The following is a 26,572-nucleotide window of genomic DNA, read 5'->3' on the forward strand; positions in this document are numbered from 1 at the left end:
TTAACAAACATATGGAGACCTAATCAATATTATGGAAATAGTGAGAGAAAAAGTATGTATTTACCTGATTTTGTTTGATATTAATAGTTAACAATTAATACTTAACAAATAGTAAGACATTTATATTCTACTAATGCTGTGTTCTTTTAAAGGGATGGTCTCCACTCTAGCTCCCTGCAGCTAATCTAGGCATATAATCACTAGAGACAGTTTGAGCTGACAATTGAGTTAAAGACTGCATTCCATAGACAAGAGGAGTAGAACAAACCCCTCATTGTTTCTAATCATCTTGGCATCTGGGAAACTAAGCCAGGTTGTTTTTTTGTGTGTTTTTTTTTCTTCATTAATTGAACCTTTATTTAACTGGGCAAGTCAGTTAAGAACAAATTCTTATTTACAATGACAGCCTACCGGGGAACAGTGGGTTAACTGCCTTGTTCAGGGGCAGAATGACATTTTACCCTGTCAGCTCGGGGATTCGAACCAGCAACCTTTCGGTTACTGGCCCAATGCTCTATCCACTAGGCTATCACTAACCACAAGATGAACTCGAGGCGACTTATGATTGTTAGAAGAAATGACAAAGTCTCTCTCACTTGATTAGAATATTCCACGACAAAACCAGAAATGATTCTGTATAAACATTTTTTTTTTTTTATGAATCAATGCTTCTAACTTGCAAAATGTGACACAGTGATTCAAAACAGGCCAAACATCTAAATATGCCTTTTTAAAATCGTCCAGTTCTGCAATGAGTGAATCCCTTTATGAAGTCCCACTCCAGTAACCTTGATGAGGCAAATCTATTTCCCTTACATTACACCAACAATCAACTTCTCTCGAACCGAAAAAAAATATTCCTAATTGGATGCTGCGGGGAGTGTTGCAAAGCCACGTTGCCTAGCGACAAGCCATATGATAGTATCGGTTCGGTGTCTTTGTGCATAATGACATTTATAATTATTTGGCAATTACCACCTTTTTCTAATGAGTTCTCACATTCCGATTCCCCAGCATAGCAAAACCATTATCGAAATATGAAACTGATACCGACTCCAGGGAAACTCAACGCTGTAGTAAAATATAACCGAGCAAAATAAAATGACATGTAAAAATCCCTCAAGGTTGTTATGTGATGCTAGAGGCTTATTGGAGCTCGTTGTCACGTTGAGCATCTATTGCTCGTCTTATTGTGTCAGTGCTGACTTGGTGATCTTGGTAGCAGTAGAACCACTCAAGTGTGTCGGAATTAGCCATTTAGGAGCATTTTTACAGGGATACTTAACCATCTGTAGTAATCACAAGCTGCTCATCTTAATAAACTACCAGAACATAGATCAGATAGCGGATGAGGAGGAGTGAACAGAAAACACCAGAAGTGGAAGAGAGAGATGATACAGACTGGTCATGTGATATACTGTAGAGGGGGACAGCGGCTGCTCGGCAGTCCAATTTACAGCTTAAACGAGGCCTTGACATTGAACAGGAAGCAATTTCAGATCTCTTAAAAGGAGTCGTGGGTAGAGGGTCACTGGATGCAGCTCGGCCGTGTATGTTTACAGCTTTAAACACAACTAAAATTGGAGTCGCAACACGGGGATGACCCTCCTCTGATCATCCCTGAATAGGGCGCATGATAATAAAATACCTCTCTGTGATGCTGCTGACCAGGCCACAAAGATAGCAAGTGGTGGTCCAAACCATATGAGGTCCACTTAAAATGTTCTACACAAAAAACTATCTAACATGATTTTCCACTTACTGTACCGACTGTAGTCGATTCGCCAATACAGTCTCTTCTGTGCATCCTATGGGGCAGGTATTCCTAAACTGGGGTACGCCAAATAAAAATGTGATTCACATTTTTTTTATTTTTTATAAATACAATTTTAAAAAATTCATTTTTCTTTTCTTCACATTTTCAAACAGTCCATTTGTATTTTCCAACGGGGCTATACATTTGGGTGAGGTTTTTTCCTCGCCTGAGTAGCCTCGTTTCACTGCCAAAAATAAAATTAAACAATCTAGTGTTCAGCGAAATAACAACACAATGTCAAATACAGGTAGCCAGGTCAAATAATTAACATCCAATCACATTAACCGTTACTCTCTCGCAGGTATTCCACTAACGGTCCATATGTAGCCAAACGTAGCTGCTGCTCATTCCGTTTGCTCGAAAATTGATAAAAGGTCCCAAAAAAGTAAGGCCCGTGTCCATAGAGACACATACCAGCTGGAAGCAGTACTGCACCTGTCGACGACAAGTTGTTCTGCTTCCACGAGCACATCCAATGCTAGCATCAGTAATTCTACATTTGTTGTTAGCCCAGCTAGCATGGACACTAACAGTTGTGAATCTGATGCAGCCGAAGATCTACTGCCCATTTACACGGGAAAGCACTGAACAACAGACAGAGATGTTGGACCATCGGAGAGGCGCAAATATGATGAGAACTTCATTGATTTGGAGTTGAATAAATTTTTCACGGGTTGTGACAAACTCACACTCATTCTTATGTTTAATAAATGTACCGTATAGTGTGTGTGTGTGACAGGCTTACAATGATGGCAAAAAACTACATTTTCAGTGTGCGCTGACCCTGGTGCTAGAGGGGGTACGCAGCTGGAGGTTGAATGTTTGAAGGGGTACAGGACTATAAAAAGTTTGGGAACCACTGCTATGGGGTATTAAAAAACATGTGAACAACTTTGCACACTCTCTTGACCTCTAGTACAGGCTATACAGTCATGTCCCAGTCCCTCTCTCCCCATGCTTAGAGAGGCAGGCAGGTGAGGTGCAGTTGAAAGACACAGAGCTCTAATTCACCTAATTCTCTAATTCATTTCCTCCTGAAAAGCAGCATCCTCACTCCCACACTAAGCTCTTCACAGCTAAACGCAGCTGCACCAGACACCCATTGCAGAGGACCATATAATTGTACATTTCTGTGCTGTTTTTAATCTGCAGCAATTTTCTCTACGCCGTTTCCACGGCGACAGGGCAGCCTCCTGGTTTGGGTGCGGCACTCTTGCCAGGCTCCTGCCAGCGTGACGTCTGCCCCGGGGCTCAGGTCTCTGCTTCTCTGTAGACCTAGGCAACAACAACAAAAATCTAGGACAGATGCTCTAGTCTACAGCCTCTTACACAAGATAAATATGAAAAACAGGCAGCGTGCAGTCATTCAAACGGACTGACTGGCTGAACCTGTAAGTTGTAACATTCCTGCTTGCTTTTTACAAAAGTGGTCAACACCCACAGTTCCAATCCTTTACCCAGCACAGAAAGAAATCATAATCCAAACTGTAACACAGCCTGTCTGTGATGTCTAACCTTTAAGATACTCTCTCCAGGTGGGCTGGCGTGTCCAAAGGAGTATAGCTTTCTAATCCCTTAGCAGCTTAAATATGAATGATTATGCTCTGGTTAAATTGTCACAGCTCAGTAAGCAAATACCCCCAAAAAAGATACCTGCCGTAGGTCAGACACGACAACTTTCTCTGTGATTGTCTTAACATGGAACTGTACATTCTAGTGTCATAAATTATACACTTGCAGTGTTCGGTACTAATTTGAATAATTACAGAATTAAAACGAGCACAGTGTGCTAGTGTGGGACCAGGCTTCGAGGTGCAATGTTTACTTCCCGGAAAGCTGGCAGAGTATCGGACGTACAGTACATTTGATTTACATCAGTTTGTATAGATAAATGAATAAATAAAGCATCTACTTTCTCACTGTATACAGTATATCTGTGGCCTCTGGTTGTGCAGCTGTTTGCAATGCTCTTACGTGTAGTACTCTCCCCCTCCAGGCTTATAGTGGTGTATATTACCATAATACCAAACAGGGTTCATCCATATAGACCAAACACACAGCAGTATCTGCCTGAAGCTTAATTGTTTGAATAAATAGTTTTTATTGAAAGATCTACCGTATGCACTCACTCAACATAGAAAGATGTAACTGCTCTCTCTGTAAGTAAAATCTTTGTCAAACCCACACAGTTGTTCTGATTTTTAAGTACCTTGAGGGGCGTCTAGAGCAAAACCACGTTCATTACAGGAATCAAATAGGTTTGCAAGTACACACACACACACACACCCTCTCCGACATGGGCACAGTAACATTGCTCACATAGGCCTAACCATGTACGTAGGCACTGCAAGGGTGGGCTTCCTAAGCTTGTTACAGGACTTCAGTGAGCAGTTAAACTCCTGTTTTTGCTCCCCAGAATCAAGTGGCAGAGAAATGGAATCCAGTGTATGAGGAGTTGGTGTAATCCCCCATAATGCACCTACGTTGTTCCCTTTAATGGTTTTATGAGATTATTTCTCCTCAGAATAGCATCTTTCCATTTTCTGGTGCCGTTGTGTCATGTTTGTGAATGAGGTGCTTTGGGTTGAAGGCACACTGTGTATATGGACAGGAATTGGCTTATGGAGGATTTATTTATGGGATTTCACTTTTTTCCTGCCCTGAATTTCATGCTCTTCTTCATGCTCTTTTTTTGCTTCATGTCGGAAGCTCACTTTGACGGAGTCTTTTGGGTTTGTCCCTAACTCGTTTAATTTCAGTTACAAACAAGCTGAATGGGGAAAACATTGATACAATATGGTATTTTATTTCAGAGATTATTGCATGGAGAGTGTCGGCTCTGTCCAGCTCTCGTGCATTTTTCTCCGGCCTGTCTAGTTGTTGTTTTTTTCATTCCTTGAAAGCTACATACAATATTGTACAACTACCAACAATATTTTGAGGTTTTTGTATCTCAATTCTGTCATTGCATCTTTTAATGTCATGCCTAAATCCTCCTTTGGGCTTTGGCAAGTTTTAAATTGGTAGTTTCACGGTCTGATCACCTCCTCCCTGCAGAAGACAGAGCCACATTTCATTCAAGCTGGCCAGGCAGTCTGTATCTCTCCCTTCCCATCTTCCTTAATGGGACAATGGGCTGAGTGTTGGGTTACTATCCTTGAGAGAGAATATATACTGTAGCCGTGTAGTGCGGAGAGTCAACCTCTAACCGCTGATTGTCCATGTCCTGTCTGTCCTTGCTCAAGCAGTAGTCATTGGAGCATAAATGCCTGGCATTTTCAGCAGCACAGAAATTATTCATTTAAATGATTCAAGTAAATGTCAATTTTTCATTTATTCAATTTTCCTGGCTGCATATTGTCTGTGGCTGTCATCAGAATGGCTATTTGGCCATCATTGATTCGGCATGGCTGACGTTTCAACCGTTGCCTACCTGATGTACGGCAGGTCTGAAATTAAATTACTATTATTTTTTTACCGGCACCTGAGAAAATAATAGATTTGAGCACTCCACTGTGAGGTGAAGGTCTCTTTCTAGTCCCATAGAGATGTACCCTGGATCCTCATGTCACACAGGGATCTACTCTGGGATATTGGCCTAGTTGTTTTTACCTCTTGTTTAGCCTGTATTCCTCCTGAATTCTATCTATCTACGCCAGTACTGTTCTTCGAGGATTTTGTGGCGGTGCAGGGATTTAGTAGCTTGAAGCTACCATCCCTGCTTATCTCTGGAAGGCTCCCTATGTCTGGTGGTTGGGGTATCCATTTCACTGATGACTGACATGACATTTCCTTTATAATGTCAAAGGCTTCTTTCTCCCGTGCAACAGCAGAAATGTGGACTGGAGTAGGGATGTACATTTTATTTATTTTGATTTAACTAGGAAAGTCGGCTATGAACAAATTGTTATTTACAGTGACGGCCTACCCGTCATTGTATGAGAACAGAATGCATGAAAACGCAATTGACAAACCGATGAGAACAGAATGGCCTATCTCAGGGCTCTGAATATTTAGCACCCGCACACGAACACAGTTATGGCTTAATTTTTCCCTCGTTATGGGCTGCCTAATTCAACCCATATTTCCCTTCTGAGTCCTCACTCGTACACAAATTGACATCCGGCCTCCAACCCCTGGGCAGATAAATGAGATCAAACTCACTTGGCCCTGCGTGATCCCATCTCCTCTCCAGCCTGAGGGGTGAAGCGCTCGCCCCCCCCCCCCCCCCCCCCCCCCACCCCACCCCGCCCTCTCTGTTCTCCTTCGTCTGTCACTAAGCAGGGAATTGGAGTCACAGCTTGTTTGCTGAGTAACAGTCTAACAAATATGCTGCTCAGGGGCATTAAAGCCTATGGGGAGAGGAGAGGGTTGCTTTTAGGCTCCCCATCTCAGCTAATGGGAGCGGGCGCAGCAGTGATACCTGCAGACAGGTGGGGCTTGGGAGGTGTCTGGATTCATCGGACACTAATGCAGAGGGGGCAGGGGAATGTCTTGTTTGGTTTACAGCATTGCTGGCACGGGCTGAGGAGGCTCTGGGCTTTAGGCATTAACCACTGGTTTAAAGCAGGCAGGGTTTAACTAGCTCTAAATGCAGTTGGCCTGTTGATGCAACTTTAACAGTTGCATCGTTCTGAAATGGGATACTGTGATAATCTTGTAGATTAGTTATTACTGACTATGATGCACTTTGTTTTCATACACCCTGGTATTATTGTTCTCATACCTTATGCACCCTTCATGTAACTATCTTTGTCAAGACAACCCATTAACTGTATTTCTCCCCCATTGGAAAACCAAAGAAAATATGTCACAACAAAGCCCTGGTTAATTTGACATCTTTTTTGTTGGAAGATTGTCAGCGGTTTGATTCCCCCTCGTTAGGCCCAGCCTTGTTCTCTGTGTGAATGTGTTCTGTCTGGCATGGAGGAAACCTCTCAGGAGACTGCCTTCCTCTGACTCCAAGTACAACGCACCTCCATTTGAATAAATGAACAATGGTGGGAGAGAAAAGCAGGCAGGACTGCTCATTAACTGCACTGCACCTTGCTGAACCCCATGGCTTGTGTGAGAGTGGGTGTCAACGCCAGCCAACTGTAGCACATGCTAGAGACAGTAGGGATGGCTGAGCATCCCACATACAGTGTGTGCATTGTGTGAAACTTGCGAGGTTGAGCTGTGGATCCACTATAATTATCTACAAATGTGCTCACCCCCGTTTGTCATCAGCTGCTGCTGTTTGTTTTCCCTTCATTTTCTCCAAACAGAATCTCTCTCCAATTAACAGCCCTTAGTGGGTGACCCAGAGATGTATATCGCGCTTTAATCATCATTGTCAGTAGGAGAATGGGAGGAGGAGGAGATTTAATGTTTCATTTAGTTAGTCCCCAAACTCATAATTTGGCCTGCTGGAATGACTCTGCTGCTCCTCCCTGTTGACTCTATGATAACCTAGTAGGAGTGCTTTCTAGCCTTTAGTGCTGAGCGATTCGTGTTTTTTCAGGTCTGTTCGTTTTCCGTTCGGTTATTGAAAAAATAATCACGGTTTTCAATTTTGGTTTAGATTTTTTTTTTACACCAAATGCGCTATGCATTGTGGGTTGAATGCTGTGACAACACTAAATGAAACCGTTAATAAAAGTCCCGTGATGTTAGTGACTGCCCATTACTGCTTATCACGTATTAACTATCATTAATTCACGTTACTTTACTTGAATAAAATATTTTATTTGATGACTTCATTATTTCATTCCAAGTCATCTCATCTCTATAGAGCTGCTGCCTATGCTGTCTGACAAAATCAACATTTTAGTACTTCTTCAAAGTAAGTAAGACATACTTTATGACTGCTGAATTGCAACTATCAATCACTTAGATCACGTGTCAAACTCATTCCACGGAGGGCTTATAGTGTCCAGTGGCGGTTCTAGACCATTTCAACTGGGGGGGGGGGGGGGCAAGCTGGGGCCAGTTGTACTGTTAGAGGGGCCAGTTACATTAGACGTTATTGTTGCCATATTGTTTTCTTCACTGCATTGCAGGCATTAGCAGGCAAAAGACCACGTTCCGCGTTGCCATACTCCACATTTAGGGGGGCCACAAGGGGGTCCAAAGTAGTTGTCACAGGGGCACTGCCCCCCCCCCCCCCCCCCCCAGAACCGCTAGTGTTAGTGTCTGCGGGTTTTCGCTCAAACCTTGTACTTGATTGATGAATTAAGGTCACTAATTAGTAAGGAACTCCCTTCATCTGGTCGTCTAGTTCTTAAAATGCCGCAGACATTCGGCTCTCCGTGGAATGAGTTTGACGCCCCTGACTTAGATAATGTATTTTCAGCCTCGCGAAGCAACTGCTTTCTATCCCTCTCGATCGCATGTCTCTCTCCTTTGTCTCGGTGTCTGCTCCGCACAGACCGGACAAGTTTTAAGCGGTCACGCAATTGATTTATAGTCATTGTGCCACGTTTTCTGCACTAAACTATGTCGAATATGGGCCTGTTGGAAACTAAACTCCCCACTACATGCCACAGTTCAGTCTTGATCTGATTTATCTCTACAGAAACTGCACATCGAGCTCACATAATAAAAAATGAAATTGAAAATAGTAATTGAACTGACCTCATATATTTGAACTGACCTCGGTCAATTTTTGTTAAAACTGAGAAGGAAAAAAAACCTACATTTCGGTTAATCGCTCAGCACTAGTAGTCTTTAACTCTGAGCATGAACATAACTTTTTTCCAACTCTGGATGTAACATTAATAGATTCAGAGAATTAGTTTGAGGAGAATTTTCTCTGCAATCAGACACCGCAATACCCTGAAAGCTCTGGGGTAATTTACTATGAGGTTAATCTGGAATTCCATTGATTAGTATTTAGCAAGAAATGTTCTCACACGACCTTACTCTTGCAGCTCTTACATACCAAAGGCTGCAAACTGCAGTGGCAGACAGCCTGCGACTGACATAAAAACCCAATAACAGCCACCTCTGCTCACAGTGAGTCTATTTACGTGTTTGCTTCTGTCTTCCAGCTCAAGCTATTGAACTATCCTTACCTGTTATCCTCAATCCTTAGCTGAAGGTCCCCGTCTAGGATTTACCCAGCAATAATGAAATGATCTCAGGCAGAAAAGAAGTGTGAAAGAAAGGGAAATCGATGCAGGTGGTTGGGGAGTGAGAGAATGCCCCGCTCTATTATACACTGTGTCAAAGCCCCACTTCCACCTGGGTAGAGATCAGAACGGTGGCTCTGTTTATTCACAAGGTAATGTGATGCAGGGATATTGTGGAGCTTCATCCCTGCTCCCATGCTGTATAATGGAATTGAGAGCTAAAATAAAGTCTAAGTCAAACCGTCAGCAGATTAAACATTCTTACCTTTAACCTTTATTTAACTAGGCAAGTCGGTTAAGAACAAATTCTTATTAACAATGACGGCTTACCGGGGAACAGTGGGTTAACTGCCTTGTTCAGGGGCAGAACGACAGATTGTTACCTTATCAGCTCGGAGATTCGATCCAGCAGCCTTTTGGTTATTGGCCCAACGCTCTAACCACTAGGCTACCTGCCGCCCCGATGCCTTAAATTGATTTCAATCCCCTCAATCAAATCTTATTGAGAGGTTATGAATAACTCAAAGCATTCCTCTCCAACTACACACACAGGGCTAGAGTTATCCTTGAAAATAAGTCAAATTGAGGATCGATTTAGATAGAAGCTATATTCCTTCTAGATTGGATCTGGAGATTATTTTCCGGAGTCATCTGAGTCGCTGATCCACCTCTATGCAGACGACACCATTCTGTATACTTCTGGCCCTTCTTTGGACACCTGTGTTAACTACCCTCCAGATGAGCTTCAATGCCATACAACTCTCCTTCCGTGGCCTCCAACTGCTCTTAAATACAAGTAAAACTAAATGTGTGCTCTTCAACCGATCGCTGTCTGCACCTGCCCGCCCATCCAGCATCACTACTCTGGACGGTTCTGACTTAGAATATGTGGACAACTACAAATACCTAGGTGCCTGGTTAGACTGTAAACTCTCCTTCCAGACTCACATCAAACATCTCCAATCCAAAGTTAAATCTAGAATAGGCTTCCTATTTTGCAACAAAGCATCTTTCACTCATGCTGCCAAACATACCCTCGTAAAACTGACCATCCTACCGATCCTCGACTTCGGCGGTCATTTACAAAATGGCCTCCAATACCCTACTCAATAAACTGGATGCAGTCTATCACAGTGCCATCCGTTTTGTCACCAAAGCCCCATATACTACCCACCACTGCGACCTGTACGCTCCCGTTGGCTGGCCCTCGCTTCATACTCGTCGCCAAACCCACTGGCTCCAGGTCATCTACAAGACCCTGCTAGGTAAAGTTCCCCCTTATCTCAGCTCGCTGGTCACCATAGCACCACCCACCTGTAGCACGTGCTCCAGCAGGTATATCTCTCTGGTCACCCCCAAAGCCAATTCCTCATTCGGCCGCCTCTCCTTCCAGTTCTCTGCTGCCAATGAGTGGAACGAATTACAAAAATCTCTAAAACTGGAAACACTTATCTCCCTCACTAGCTTTAAACACCAGCTGTCAGAGCAGCTCACAGATTACTGCACCTGTACATAGCCCATCTATAATTTAGCCCAAACAACTACCACTTCCCCTACTGTATTTATTTATTTATTTATTTTGCTCCTTTGAACCCCATTATTTCTATTTCTACTTTGCACTTTCTTCCACTGCAAATCTACCATTCCAGTGTTTTACTTGCTATATTGTATTTACTTTGCCACCATGGCCTTTTTGCCTTTACCTCCCTTATCTCACCTCATTTGCTCACTTTGTATATAGACTTATTTTTCTACTATATTATTGACTGTATGTTTGTTTTACTCCATGTGTAACTCTGTGTTGTTGTATGTGTCAAACTGCTTGCTTTATCTTGGCCAGGTCGCAATTGTAAATGAGAACTTGTTCTCAACTTACCTACCTGGTTAAATAAAGGTGAAATAAATCAAATAAAAAACAACATGTAGAAGCCAACAACATTGATTTGCTTTGCTTTAGAATCTCCCACTCACCTTCTTAAGACTACAGACTACACTCACCTTCTCAAGTCTACAGCCCACTCTTCTTCTCATGCTGTTTGTCTGCCGTAATTGCTGAAATGTACGCCACCTCTCTGTATCCTCCACTCTGAAAGGACAGGGAAGGTCAGTATATAGAGTGTTGGAGAAGAAGACGGATTTCTCCCTTGAGCACCCCACTCCCCCCCCCATTCCCTTTTTTTTGGGTATCCCTGTCTTCCAACATGTCCAGGGTGTCCTGCTCCAAAGCAGAGCACGAGGAAGAGCGTTCAAACCCATCGTATTGCCTGGTATTCCCAGCACTGAGATTAGGGATGTGGGGGATGGAAGTCCACACAGTGCTCTCGATTAAACACTCTCATTAGACTTAATAGAATATTGCTAACAAAGCTGCGGGATGTTTCCACTTCTCAAACACGAGGTCCCTCCCTTTGCTTTTTTATGTTTCTCATTGTAATCCGTATTAGATAGATAATGTGTGTAACACAGCAAGCCAGATGGATAGATGTTTTTTTTGTAAATGTATGTTATGTAACTATGTTTGGGATCATACTTTGCGCCTTTCTCCAAATCCGCTGGCATAGTCATTTCATGATTAATTGTCAATTCCATAGACACTATTCAATCAAGTAATTCCCATACCATGTCATGTTTAGCTGCTGCATTTACGTTTCTATGTAGACCTGTATGTGTGAAGTCTGTCAGGGCATGAATAGAATCATATTTTTTTTAATAGCTCTCTTTGGATTTACTTCTTATGGCAGGTTTCCCCTAAAGGTATAATCTAAAATGTGCTCGTCAATATTTTAATCCTGGAGTTTTTTTAAATATGCATGCCATAATGAAGTGGTAGCATGCCAAGCAGGCCTTGAAAAACAAAACCAACCACAGAGAAGAGGACAGAGGCTTTCACTGTGCATGCTGGGAAGCCTCCGGCAGCCAGTGAAGAAAAGGTGCTGTGTGATTGGTCCACATGTACAAGTCTAAAATTTGTGTGAAATTAACACTGTTAATCAAGACCATAAATAAATCTATATTTTATGTTTTGTCCCCAATTTCATGGTATCCGATTGTCTCATCGCTGCAACTCCCCATACGAAACCCAACCAAGCCGACACTGCTTCTTGACACAATGCCCGCTTAACCCGGAAGCCAGCTGCACCAATGTGTCGGAGAAAACACCGTACACCTGGCGACAGTGTCAGCGTGCACTGCGCACGGCCCGCCACAGGAGTCGCTAGTGCGCTATGGGACAAGGACATCCCTGCCGTCCAAAACCCTCCCGTAACCCGGACAACGCTGGGCCAATTGTGCGCCACCCCATGGGACTCCCGGTCTGCGATAGAGCCTGGACTCAAACCCAGAATCTCTAGTGGCACAGCTAGCACTGCGATGCAGCGTCTTAGACCACTGAGACAGAGCCTGGACTCGAACCCAGAATCTCTAGTGGCACAGCTAGCACTGCGATGCAGCGTCGTAGACCACTGCGCCACTCGGGAGGTAAGACTATATCAATATTTTAATCTAATTTAATCTGGGGCTATGGAACATGATCAACAATCCCTCTTTTCCTGTTATTCTTTTTAATGTCATTCCATGTTATTATCAGTGACACTCCTGATTATTCAATTAAGGAGGCAGTAAGACTGAAAGGACACTTGATTTGAGCTGATTGAATGGGCTACATCAGGCTCCATGAAAAGGAGAGGTAAACCGATACCCACTCTCCGGATCTGTAATGGCGGGCTCAAATCGACAATGGTTATCCTGCAAGTAACAATTAGCCTACCTCATTTGTGAACATATTTATGGTCTTGTGTGTTTTCTTAGATTTTTCTATTCTTACAAGGAGAATATTAATTGAAACAAACATAATCACCCCTAATCCAAGAGAGGAGGTGGGAGAAACAATCAACTGATTAATGATGAACACTTTGCAATTAAGATGTTAGAAATCACTGTTGGGATTTGCTGCTTTGTAGGTTTTCATCCGCAGTTGCACCTGATTTTTTTTTTTTTTACACCAATGCCACAGCTTGGAAGTCTTGGTGTAATTAAACAATCTATTCTCTATTTTAAGCTGCAATATGTAACTTTTTGGGCGACTTGACCAAATTAACATAGAAATGTGAGTTATTGATCTTTCATTCTCATTGAATACAAGTCTTAAGAGGCAGTTGATCTGTTTTATGTGCGCTATTTCTATGCTTCTTGTTCTTAAGTTTCATTTTTGCATCTATTACTTTCGGTTATGTAAACCAGCTGAAAATACAATATTTGTGGTAATGGAAAATATGTTTCACAACGGTTTAGATGGTACAATGTTTCTCTACGCTTTACTTGCTTGTTTTGTCAAACTGAATTTAGCCGAACTATACACATTTTAGCAACTAGGAAATGGCGGAGTGATTTCTGCATAGTGCACCGTTTAATAATTAAGACTTTCTTTAATTAGCTTTGTGGTTGCAATCCTGCAACTAGACTGTGACATGACATATCACTTAAAGCCCAGAGCCTTTACGCATACCTGAGTTATGCATTCATTGGAGTCACGGGTTGAATATGCACAAGTCTGTTTCGAAGTCTATCCAATTGCCTGTACTGTGTATATCAACCTGCAGGTTTCTGCACCTTTTGTAATTAGTTTTGTATTTAAAGTCATGATGAATGGCTTTCCCTACTGAATTGTTGTCGGGAACCCTGTCCCTAGGCAACAGCAGTGACTAGGGTCTGGGATGAATGACGGACTCTCTTGGTAACTTCCAAAAGGAAGAAAAAAAATGTAATTCAGGTGGCGGAGCCTCAGACAGACAACTCTCCCAACAAATCACGAGGCGTGCTGGAACGTTGCGATCCGATACCAAAGTTTGCCAGTATAAAGCAGGGATTTTAGTGAAGGTAGTTGATGCAAACTAGCCACTTGTGAAAGCTTGTGTAAGCCGGAACATTGATACATTGAGGGGGGCAACCTGTCTGTCTATGGAGACTTCTAATGAATAGGTTATAGGATTATTATTCATACATGGCATGAGAAAGGTGAAGACAAGCCACATAGTTCACTCTCATTATCACTGTGAAGAGGTGGAGAGTAATTACTGCCGTCTTCAGACTTTGAATTAACCCAAGCTTTCACAACTGTCATAACACAGTCACTTTGATTATAAATACATTGGATCAATTCATCACATTTATTTATTTTATGTTCATCAGTACTTTTCCATGCGTAATGTAATTGATCAAATCATGTCACGATATTAGTATAATACAGGAAGGCACAATTTATAGTCCAATATTAAAACGTGGGGAAGGGGGGGATTAGAGGGCAAGTATTTTCAATTTTGCAATATTTAGCAATCATAGTCAAAATCTGATAGCAGCAGTTGTGATGTGTGGGTGTGCGTGCATGTGTGAGTGAGTGCGTGAGTGCATGTGTGCTAAGATGGGGAGAATCAGAGCAGGTGGGCAGACCAGTTCAAGTGTTCAGCAGTCTGATGGCTTGTAGATACCAACAGGCTCAGAGACAGTTTCTGTCAGACCTCATGCTCCGACACCATCTTCCCGACGGTAAGGGAATGAACAGCTCGTGGCTGGGGGGTGGGGGGGGGGGGGGGGAGTGTGTGGTTTTTGATAATGCCGCGGACCTTCCTCAGCCACTGTTTCTAGTAGATGTCCTGGATGGGTGGGAGCACATCCCATTTATATAGCGTTATATTGACTACTACTGGGTTTTCCTGATATCCCTCTTACTAAAGTAGCAAGGCCACTTGTAAAAAAGTGTTATACGCGTAGAACCAAGTGACGGGAGAAGTTTATACAGCCGTTTTTATTTTACTGGGCAGAGGTCTTTATAGAGCCACTGAGGTATGTCGTTACTGTGAACCAGGGAGAGGAGGAGGATGACGAGGAGTAGGAGGAGTGTCCCGTGGGGGACTGTAAGTGTTTACAGGATTTCTCAGTGATGTGGAGAGCTCCCCTGCCTCGTCCATGCCCCCTCTAATCAGACAGGCAGATACCCACCGCTAGCTGGGGAGAGCTTCCTTACAGCCTGATTTAATGAACCTGTTTACTCCTCATCAGCAGACTGCAGGAGGCTACACACTCCACATGGGTCACACGTCTGAAGATCACAGAGGGAGTGCGAGAGAGAGACTCACGGAAAGGGAGAATGCAGCTAAACTCTGCAGTTCCCTCAGCGACACGTATAGTAGTGTCTGTCTCCAAAGGTCTCTATCTATCTGTATGGATAACCTCTCCACCCCACTCCCCTCTGTATCTGCTGCCCACAGTGAGACCATTGATCAAAGCAGCCTCTCTGTGGATGAGATTATCGCTCCCTTCCATGAAAAGGGCATCTGCCTGCATGATGGCAGATTTAAAGGCCCATGTGGTGTGTGGAGTTTTCTTTGTGTGCCTTCCATTTTGCCACACTTAGGCTTATCACAGTTCGATGTTGGATTTCCATGGGCGGTATGAAGCAGACACTGCACGAGTGGAATAGGAATGTTGACTTAAGAGAAAAGGACAGCACTCTACTCCAAAAAATCAGTTTAATATCTCATTGGAAGACACCATCCGAATTATCATGCTGTCTTTTACAGTGCACAGAACATAAGTGCTTTTCACTTATTATGACGAGCATATTTCTATATTCGGAGAAGACACATTGGACCCTGCAGCCATTTTTTTTCTGCCACCCTGGTAATGTTAGAAGACGCGTTGAGATGTTTAATTTAGTATTCTGTCTTGCATGCGATGTCTCACAATAGATTAATTAATAACTGTAGAGATAGGGATCCCAGCTAAGTTATTCCATCCTTTTTCCTTCTTTCTTAGTGTTGTTGCTGAGTTCCCCCAGCCCTGAGCTAAACAGGGAGCCTACACAGAGCCCATCACCACCATTAGTTCATGTACAATTAGCTTTTCTGCAGACTGGAGGTCGCTTCTAAAAGTGCAACGTCATTTAGAATTAAATTGAGAGAAAAAAGGTTTGTGAGTGTCTTACGTGACAAGCCAAATTTCTTCAGCCTCCTGAGGTTGAAGAGGTGCTGTTGCGCCTTCTTCACCACACTGTCTGTGTGGGTGTATCATTTCAGCTTGTCTGTGAGGTGTACGCCAAGGAACTTAAGAATAATTGCTGTGGAGCGGAAGTAAAAAGAAAAAGCACTGAAATATGTACAGTACCTGTCAAAGTTTGGACACACCAACTCGTTTTTCTTTATTTTTACTATTTTCTACATTGTAGAATAATAGTGAAGACATAAAAACTATGAAATAACATATATGAAATCATGTGGTAAACAACAGTGTTAAACAAATCAAAATATATTTTAGACATATTAGATTATTCAAAGTAGCCACCCTTTGCCTTGACAGCTTTGCACACTGTTTGCATTTTCTCAACCAGCTTCACCTGGAATGCTTTTCCAACAGTCTTGAAGGAGTTCCCACATATGCTGAGCACTTGTTGGCTGCTTTTCCTTCACTCTGTGGTCAAACTCATCCCAAACCATCTCAATTGGGTTGAGGTCGGGTGATTGTGGAGGCCAGGTCATCTGATGCAGCACTCTATCACTCTCCTTGGTCAAATAGCCCTTACACAGCCTGGAGGTGTGTTGGGTCATTGTCCTGTTGAAAAACAAATGATAGTCCCACTAAGTGCAAAACAGATGGCATGACGTATTGCTGCAGAATGCTGTGGTAGCCATGCGGGTTAAGTGTGCCTTGAATTCTAAATAAATCACAGACAGTGTCTGTGACACCATCACACCTCCTTCTCCATGCTTCACGGTGGGAACCACACATGCAGAGATCATCCGTTCACCTACTCTGCGGCTCACAAAGACACGGCGGTTGCAACCTAGTCCTTTGGACTCATCAGACCAAAGGACAGATTTCCACCGGTCTAATGTCCATTGCTTGTGTTTCTTGGCCCAAGCAAGTCTCATCTTCTTATTGGGGTCCTTTAGTAGTGGTTTCTTTGCAGTGATTTGACCATGAAGGCCTAATTCACACAGTCTCTTCTGAACAGCTGATGTTGAGATGTGTCTGTTACTTGAATTCTATGAAGCATTTATTTGGGCTGCAATTTCTGAGGCTGGTAACTCTAATGAACTTATTCTCTGCAGCAGAGGTAACCCTGGGTCTTATGAGAGCCAGTTTCATCGTAGCGCTTGATGGTTTTTGCGACTGCACATGAAGAAACGTTCAAGGTTCTAGAAATGTTACGCATTGACTGACCTTCATGTCTTAAAGTAATGATTGACTGTCGTTTCTCTTCGCTTATTTGAGCTGTTCTTGCCATAATATGGACTTGTTCTTGGTCTTTTACCAAATAGGGTTATCTTCTGTATACCACCCCTACCGTGTAACACAACCAATTGGCTCAAACGCATTAAGAAGGAAAGAAATTTTACAAATGTACTATTAACAAGGCACACCTGTTAATTGAAATGCATTCCAGGTGACTACCTCATGAATCTGGTTGAGAGCATGCCAAATGTGCAAAGCTGTAATCAAATCTATATTTATATTTGCTTAACACTTCAGCATATGTGTTAATTCATAGCTTTGATATCTTCACTATTATTCTACAATGTAAAAAAATAAAGAAAAACCCTTGAATGTGTAGGTGTGTCCAAACTTTTGACTGGTACTGAAAAGAAAGTCATACCACATCCTGTAAAAATGGCACCCGATCCATCTCTGCTTGGCACTCAGCATTAATGTGATATATTGGAGGTAATGCCCTGCGATAGACTAGCATCCTGTCCAGGGGGTGTACTTGCACATCAAGATGACTCACTCCCATCAGCCGTTCCGGCTCCACAAGCAAATCAACGTAACTTTTTTTTTTTACTGCACGGTCAAGGGTTACTATAGCTTCTGTTTCTATACTGTTGGCTTCTGTACTCTATTTTACACCTCTGCGAAAGTCACTGTTGGCCTCAGATGGTTCCATTTGTCTCTAGTTTTCTTTGGTTCTACTGGAGAAATGGCTCCCAGTGAATAATGACATCCTTTCTCTCATTCTATTTTCAGATTTGTTCCTCACAACCCAAGTTGGCAATGGTCTGGGCTTCGAGACGTGGATTAATAAGGTACGACACAATCACATTTCTCTTTTATGTTGACTCTCAGTGTACAATGACAATCTCTACTCAGTGAAAACATGGGTAGAGTTTAGTTGGGGCAGCAGGAAGCCTAGCGGTTAAGAGCATTGGGCCAGCAACCAAAAGATTGCTGGTTCGAATCCCCAAGCAGACTAGGTGAAAAATCTGCCGGTGTGCCCTTGAGCAAGGCACTTAATCCTAATTGCTCCTGTAAGTTGCTTGGGATAAGAGCGTCTGCTAAATGACAAACATGTAAATGTAGTTGTTTCTCTCACAGCACAGTCATTTCAGAGAGACTTTCTTTTTGGTAGATTATATTCGGCGCTTCCACTGTTGTGGTAGTTTGCATTCTGCAAGTGCACTGGTACAGTCATTTCAGGTTTTTTAGGGTATTTAGAATTCAGGATGCAGAGGCTCACGAAGCACAGGCAGGGCACCTGCCTTTTGTGAAGAAGAAGAAGAAGGGTTGAGGTTGCAGGGATATGAAAAATGTGCCCGAGGCAGGGATAGGAAGGAGGGCAAAATGGATGAAAACGGTGGGCAGGGGAGAAAAAGAGATTTTCTTTGGTGCAGTATTGTAGATGGATCCTGTTCACCTCCTGCTGAGTTTGACCTCTCCAATGCTGCAACTGGTCTGTCTTTGAGCTGGAGGGAACCTTTCTGACAGTGCTTTAATAATCTATTTTTATGGAGGTAATCTCCCCTCTGTTCCCCGGGCCGTGCTGCTTTACCTCAGCCTGTAGGGACACTGCACAGTGCATCAGCCAAAGACAGACTGTCCAGTAGGGGATAATTGGGGTTGGGTGATTAAAAGCAGGGGTGTGTTAACCAATCTTTCATCCCATCTGATTCATCCAGCCGGTTTACCCGTTGGTGGTGTTCTTCTTGTTTCTATGACGTAGTTTGGGAGGACGAGGAGTTTGGTTTTGGGGTTGATGGTGGAATGCACTAGGGATTGGTGGCAAGAGTTATTAAAGTGTGTCCATGATTTAATTCACAGACGTAACACACACACACACACACCCTGTGACAGACACACACCAGAGACTAATTTCCTGGTTTCCTCTGTGTAAGACCCCAGTGAACCCTGGCTGCTGCCTTTACTGGGCGGTCTTTCGTTTAACAGCTGCAGGTCACAGGCCAGTGCTTTCGCCCATTTCAACACTTCATTTTAATGACTTTCTTTCCGAAGACTCCCTGGGCATCCTTCTGCTCTTCTCTCTGATTACACAAGAACAGCCTTTTGTTTGTGGAGAATGCAAAGGCAGAGGGGACGCTTTTCATTGGCTAATGCCAAGCCATGGGCAACCCCTTTACTTTAATACCTGATATGATCTGTCAATTCACCAGCTGAAGGAGCCGTTCCTGAATCCAGTAAAGTGGATTCGAAAAAGCGCCAAATGCACGGTGTGTAAACATGAACCCGCTGCCGTAGTCTGCGGATCTTCACACTTCAATCAGCGCTCCTCACTCAATCAGAAAGGCGACACGACACATTTAATCAGGAACGGCTTCCATGCCTCAAATGCTCAATCAGTAGGCCACCACTAGTCAATCACAAAGACTTAGATCTCCCCTACTATACTCTAGAGATGGTTAACACTGACTGCATCATTGGAAAACCATTTTTTTTTTTTGGGGGGGGGGGCGCTTGTTGGTATTTTACTCACTTTTTCTCCCCAATTACGATCTTGTCTCATCGCTGCAACTCCCCAACGCACTCGGGAAGCGAAGGTCGAGTCACCCGTCCTACGAAACATGACCCGCCAAACCTGCACTTCTTAACACCCGTCCACTTAACCCGGAAGCCTGCCGCACCAATGTGTCGGAGGAAACACCGTTCAACTGACAACTGAGGTCAGCCTGCAGGTGCCCGGCCCTCCACAAGGAGTCGCTAGAGCGTGATGAGCCAAGTAAAGCCCCTCCGGCCAAACCTTCCCCTAACCTGGAGGACGCCGGGCCATTTGTGCGCCGCCCTATGGGACTCCTGATCACGGCCGGCTGTGACACAGCCCGGGAACAAACCCGGGTCTGTAGTGACGCCTCTAGCACTGTGATGCAGTACCTTAGACCGCTGCGCCACTCGGGATGCCCCCACAATTCGATCTTCTTGTTTTTAAAGCACGCCCGCAATCGGTCCAGCGACCGTTCTTCACGAGTTAGTCACAGACATTCACACACATACGCACATGGACGCACTCAATCAAAACGCACTCAGTCGGAGCATCTCCGTTGGGTTCTGAACAGATAGAACCATCCAGATGTCTGTGTTCTCCAAACACACCATCATAGGTGCTCCATGAGTCAACCCCAGACTCAATCAGATGATCACCGTGTCACGTAGCACAGACCCAATCAGCCGAGCCACACTGCGGAGCGGTGCGTCCTGCCATGCCGTAGCTGCTCGGTAGGTAGGTACTGACTGACAGAGAGAGAGAGGCGTGATGGATGGGCAGGCGGGAGACGCTCACACGCTCGCTCAGTCTGAAAAGCTGCCTACTTTTTGTCTGACTGCTAGGTAATAAATAAGCACAAGCAGAAAGGAAGAATAGTGAACGAAAGGGATGGGTTTTATTTTTTTAGTTTTTTTTACTGTCTTCTCTGAAAATATTCCCAGATGCCATAAATCAGTAATAGGTCGCTCGGTAGGCCTCCGCTTTCCTACCGGGCCGGGTTCTCATCTGCTGCTCCAGAAGGGAGAAGGAGATAAGGAGAGAGGAAGAGTTTTACAGCCCCCCAATATCTCCCCCTTTTCTGTTTTTGTACCAAATAGACAATTCATTATGCCACATCATGTAGAGTCATGGAGCAGGGAGGGAAGTCCTGCTGCGTTCACATTATGGTTTCAAAACTAAAGCATCTCCTGTTTTAGAAAAAGTATTTGACGTTATCTTTTTGGGACCTCACATTCTAAGGCAACGGGCCATATGTTTGGGTTGCAAGAAGCCGGCAGAAGCTACGCGTGTATCCCAGCCTGCTAGTGTGTTTCTATATGTAGCTCGCTGAAAGGTTTCTTGGGTGCAACGTGTTCCCTCTGGCTGGAGGGTAAAGGCCAGAGGGTCTTCTGCATGGTAACAGGAGAGTGTTCCTGGGGCCTGGCGTCAGGGTCCGCTGAGAGCTCTGTGTTAATGAATGTCACTGTGTGGGTCACTGGACACCGGTCGCCCAAGAGCCCAGAGTCTAGTTAGAACACACACGCGCTGATACTCCTGCCATATTTATATACAGTAAAGAGAAACCTTTTGTATAGAGAGACTATTCCAGCTTAAATCTCAAAGCACAGCCATGTTATTTGCTTTGCTACTGTTCCCCTGTCACCCCCCCGTGTCCCCTGTCACCCCCCCCCCCGTCCCCCCCCCGTCCCCGTCCCCGTCCCCTGTCACCCACTCTCCCATGCTATTTGTCCTTTCACGCTGTCCATCATTCAGTTTTGAAATGCACAGTAGCCAACTGTATCTACGTTTAATTTGAACGTTCCTTTTTTTTCAGGATGGGAACTTCACCAAAACCCAGGCCGGGAGTATACCAGAAAACGTCAAGAAAGTTGGCCAGTCTTCTTTTGTCGACTTTAGTGAGTTTTCTCATTCCGTGTTTTCTCATTCGGTCTTTTAAACTCCCAGTTCCATCATTGCTCTTTCGCTGTATCAAGAATTGTTGGTGTCTGTCTTCAAAGGCCCCTAAACGTAACTGTCTGTGCTCTTTCGGGATGACATTTTCAAACAGCTCTGATCTAATAGCATTTCCCAGACAGAGAGAGCACAGAGTTTCCCAACATCCTATCTTGTTAGAATGTCTCAGCTTTACTCATTGTTCAGAAGTTTGTTGGCTTGGGCGTTGAAGTAAAAATTCAGTCCCAATAGATGAGTTGTAATCTTAAAGTTGAAATAGGTCCAAAATCAGATTGGATTTCTAGATGGGTCACAGGGTTCTAATCAATTCCATATCATAAAGCAGCATATCCACTCTAAGTAAACTATTTGTTACATTTTTACGGGATGAAACACACACAAACAAATACATCATTGCCAAGATCAATATTTTAACAGTCAGGGGTGTCGTGAAATATTACAAATTTCCTCATCCCCAAAAATTGGAATGTTTCGTGAGCCCAGGGAAATGACCTATATGGTTTTCTGTGTGTATTTAATTCTTTATTTCTGACGGACTTGGCCTTTTTGTTGAAATCTCAAGCTTATCTGAGCAAACTTTTTTTTCTTCTTTAATCATCTTTTCACTTTATCACTATGGAAATGTCACTTCAAGCTGTTACCATGGTTAGGACGGTTCAACGGAGGATGCTCAAAGACTTTCCTGAAAGATTCAGAGGGGTAAATCTTGTCAACGCTGTTACACTTTCAGGCTCTGGAGGTCAATAAGGATCGACGGTAATCGGAGGAACGCGTCTTTTGCTTTTGCCCCTCGTTTGTTTATGTGACGTGTCACTGTTTTGATCAGCTGTGCACAAGTGTAGGTGTTGCTGTTTAAATGGAAAATGGATGACTAATGAATCAAGACGTACTGAACATTCATAGTATGAAACACAATGTGTGTTGAAGCTCCCAATTACTCCGTGTTGCCCTCTCGTTACCTTCGATTAACCCCTCGGAATTCATTATATTTTCCACCCTTTTCTTTTTCTGCGCTTGCTTGCTCTTGGCCCTTGTCACTGCATCATGCCAGGCAGGCAGGAGAACCGGTGCATAAGCCAGCACACGCCTGTAACACCTGCAACGAGTTTAAAGAGCTTAATTGCACTGATCTTCAAAGCACGTTATCCTTGATTTCACTTTTGTTCCCTGAGTCGACCGTGAGCTTTTGGTGCCGGTTTTGAATATCAGCACCTAATTAAAAAATATATATATATTGGATTCAGAGCACCTGTTCTGTGGAGGTGGGGGGGATATGACCTCTGGGAGAGGAATGAACGAGAAGGAGACTGGGTGCTTCAAAGACTCAAATGATTTCAATGTGCGAGAAATAAAAATGAAAAAGTAGCACAGAAAAGCTGGATGTGTGCAGATAGAACACAGACAGGGGGAGATGGAGTTGGGAGAGGGAGGAATAGCGAGGGAGAGGGAGAAATAGAGAGGGAGAAATAGAGAGGGAGGAATAGAGAGGGAGATGGAGCTGGGAGAGGGAGGAATAGAGAGGGAGGAATAGAGAGGGAGATGGAGCTGGGAGAGGGAGGAATAGAGATGGAGCTGGGAGAGGGAGGAATAGAGAGGGAGATGGAGCTGAGAGAGGGAGGAATAGAGATGGAGCTGGGAGAGGGAGGAATACAGAGGGAGATGGAGCTGAGAGAGGGAGGGAGATGGAGCTGAGAGAGGGAGGAATAGAGAGGGAGCTGGGAGAGGGAGGAATAGAGAGGGAGATGGAGCTGGGAGAGGGAGGAATAGAGAGGGAGATGGAGCTGAGAGAGGGAGATGGAGCTGGGAGAGGGAGGAATAGAGAGGGAGATGGAGCTGAGAGAGGGAGATGGAGCTGGGAGAGGGAGGAATAGAGAGGGAGATGGAGCTGAGAGAGGGAGTAATAGAGAGGGAGATGGAGCTGAGAGGGAGGAATAGAGAGGGAGATGGAGCTGAGAAAGGGAGGAATAGAGAGGGAGATGGAGCTGAGAGAGGGAGATGGAGCTGAGAGAGGGAGGGAGGAATAGAGAGGGAGATGGAGCTGAGAGAGGGAGGGAGGAATAGAGAGGGAGATGGAGCTGAGAGAGGGAGGGAGGAATAGAGAGGGAGATGGAGCTGAGAGAGGGAGGGAGGAATAGAGAGGGAGATGGAGCTGGGAGAGGGAGGAATAGAGAGATGGAGCTGAGAGAGGGAGGAATAGAGAGATGGAGCTGAGAGAGGGAGGAATAGAGGGATGGAGAGGGAGGAATAGAGAGATGGAGAGGGAGGAATAGAGAGCTGGAGCTGGGAGAGGGAGGAAGAGAGAGATGGAGCTGGGAGAGGGAGGAAGAGGGAGCTGGGAGAGGGAGGAAGAGGGAGATGGAGAGGGAGGAATAGAGAGATGGAGAGGGAGGAATAGGGAGAGGGAAGAATAGAGAGGTGGAGAGGGAGGAATAGAGAGGTGGAGAGGGAGGAATAGAGAGATGGAGAGGGAGGAATAGAGAGATGGAGAGGGAGGAATAGAGAGATGGAGCTGGGAGAGGGAGGGGAGATAGGAGAGGGAGGAATAGAGAGATGGAGCTAGGAGAGGGAGGAATAGAGAGATGGAGCTAGGAGAGGGAGGAATAGAGAGATGGAGAGGGAGGAATAGAGAGATGGAGAGGGAGGAATATGGAGAGGGAGGAATAGAGAGATGGAGAGGGAGGAATAGAGAGATGGAGCTGGGAGAGGGAGGAATAGAGAGGGGAGATAGGAGAGGGAGGAATAGAGAGATGGAGCTAGGAGAGGGAGGAATAGAGAGATGGAGAGGGAGGAATAGAGAGATGGAGAGGGAGGAATATGGAGAGGGAGGAATAGAGAGATGGAGAGGGAGGAATAGAGAGATGGAGAGGGAGGAATAGAGAGATGGAGAGGGAGGAATAGAGATGGGGAGCTGGGAGAGGGAGGAATAGAGAGATGGAGATAGGAAAGCGAGGAGCGTGACGCGTCTGCCTATTTCGGAGTGGGAGTTATTCTGATCACAATCCAAGCTTTCAATTTCCGCATACACTTCAGTGATAGATCGCGGATACAGGAGAGACCTTCCTCCTAAACCGCTTCTCCAACACACACACACCATCTCTATCGCCTTGCTCACTACATCATCATCAACAATTCATCCATAACGTGAATCTAGACGATTTCAAATGGTGATAATGTAATGGGCTGTTTCCATTTTACATTCATTGTGTGGTTTTTCAGTGTTACCAACCTAGGTTAGGCTTTCTTCCAAAGACTCTTTAGTCAGGCGTCTCCTTTCAGTTAAGACCTAGTGAAGGGAGTTCTTTACTAATTATTGACCTTAACTCACCAATCAAGTACAAGGTTTGAGGGAAAACCCGCAGACGCTCTTGCCCTCCGTGGAATGAGTTTGACACGCGCATTAGAATGACTCCACGAGAATGTCTGTTGAAGTAAACCACAGTTTAACTTCCGCTGGCGCAACGCTTCCGTCACAATATAGCCAGGCCTCCGTAGTCTCAATGCGTGCAGAACATACGCCAGACAAAACATTCCGTCCGCCTTATCATAACCTTAATTGCATTTCTCAAAGCGACAGCGCCCGATGCTTAAGTCATTGATGGAGAGTGCACAGCTTAGGACCACAGGAGGAGTTGACTGTTGATGCAGGTAGAGGAATTACGTCGACGACACGATGATTTGTGTTCTGGTTTTTCTCCGAACGGGAGGTAGCTCGTGTACTGGCGTACATCTGAGGTGACGTTTTTTTTGTTTTTTTTTAAGCTGAGCGCTTCGCGGAGGATTTCCTCTCCTCCGTTAGTATCTTAACATTGACAGCTCTGTGGTGGAACTACAGTGGTCCATATGCAGAGAGTCTTCTCAGGTAATGCTTTTGAAATATGAATGGGTGTGATGGTTTCCCTCTCTCCCAGGCAGTGTTTTTTTGGGGGGGTTCATCTCTGGTGTGATATTTCTCTGACGTTGTCGGGGTACACTTCATCTTCTCTGCCTCTTTTATTTGAGAGCAGTGTTGGAGAGGCAAACTAGTGACACACGTTATTCTTAGCTTTTGCATTGTCGTGGTAAGGAAGTCTGAAATCCTTCATGGTCGTCCCCAAGGATAACACCTCGTACATCACGTTTTCTCTTTAATCGGCGCGCACCAACACACACACGCATAAAATGTGTCCAACTTTTCACATTGACACACACAGAGTGAGCCTCCTTAGCCCTTCCCAAGTCTGGTTGCATGACAGGGTCCAGATCAGATTACAGACTGTAATGTCTGTCTGCAGGCTGGTTTCCTGGGCCAGGGGAATACAGGAAGTGTGCAATCTGGGTTTCTCTGCAGGCCCGGCCTCTGATTTACATTGTTATTGGTCCTATGTTGTATCCTATGAATGCCAATGGGGTTGTCACCCTGCATCAGAGCTTCACCAGGCACTGCGGTTTCCCTCTCTCTCTGTCTCTTTCTTCTCCTCCCCCTCCTATCTCTCCATCCGCCTCTCCCACTCTCTGTCTGAATAATAATGTGCTTCATCAGTGGAAGCCAGTGCCATCCTACTGGTCTGACAGTAAACATCAGTGGATGATAACACAGAAAAAAGACTGACAAGCTCGCTCTGATTTGTGAAACTACTGTATTAGTCCCTATCATTCACCTTTTACCTCACTCCCATCTCTCGCTCTCCCTCCCTATCTGTCTCTCTCTTTCCTCAATGCTCTGATGAAATGTTTTTACTCCTCCCTCCATTGTTCTGTTCATTTCAGTTTTCCCCCATCCTGCTTTTTGTTGCGCCTTGTTTTATTCATGTCTTAATCATTTTCTTCCAGATGGAGATGGGTTCCAGGACCACCTTCTCCCAGTGTGTCTGGACGATGCATGCCACAGGAGTGCCATCTACCTTTCTAAGCCCGGGGAACCTGAGGTACAGTACTCCTCCATTGAAACCT

At 44.5% G+C, this 26,572-nt stretch overlaps 1 protein-coding gene across 1 annotated transcript in view; it reads left to right on the forward strand.

The window, feature by feature from the left end:
- itfg1 (integrin alpha FG-GAP repeat containing 1) overlaps window positions 1–26,572 on the forward strand; it is a 129,068-nt gene that overhangs the window by 3,144 nt on the left and 99,352 nt on the right. Inside the window, exons 7-9 of the mRNA XM_014126507.3 lie at window positions 17,944–18,002; window positions 21,504–21,585; window positions 26,453–26,547. Coding sequence (XP_013981982.3) covers window positions 17,944–18,002; window positions 21,504–21,585; window positions 26,453–26,547 — 236 coding nt within the window. The remainder of the gene's footprint in view (window positions 1–17,943; window positions 18,003–21,503; window positions 21,586–26,452; window positions 26,548–26,572) is intronic.

The sequence above is a fragment of the Salmo salar genome, chromosome 11 (genome assembly GCF_965601325.2).
Source record: "Salmo salar chromosome 11, fSalSal1, whole genome shotgun sequence".
Taxonomy (NCBI): Eukaryota; Metazoa; Chordata; class Actinopteri; order Salmoniformes; family Salmonidae; genus Salmo; species Salmo salar.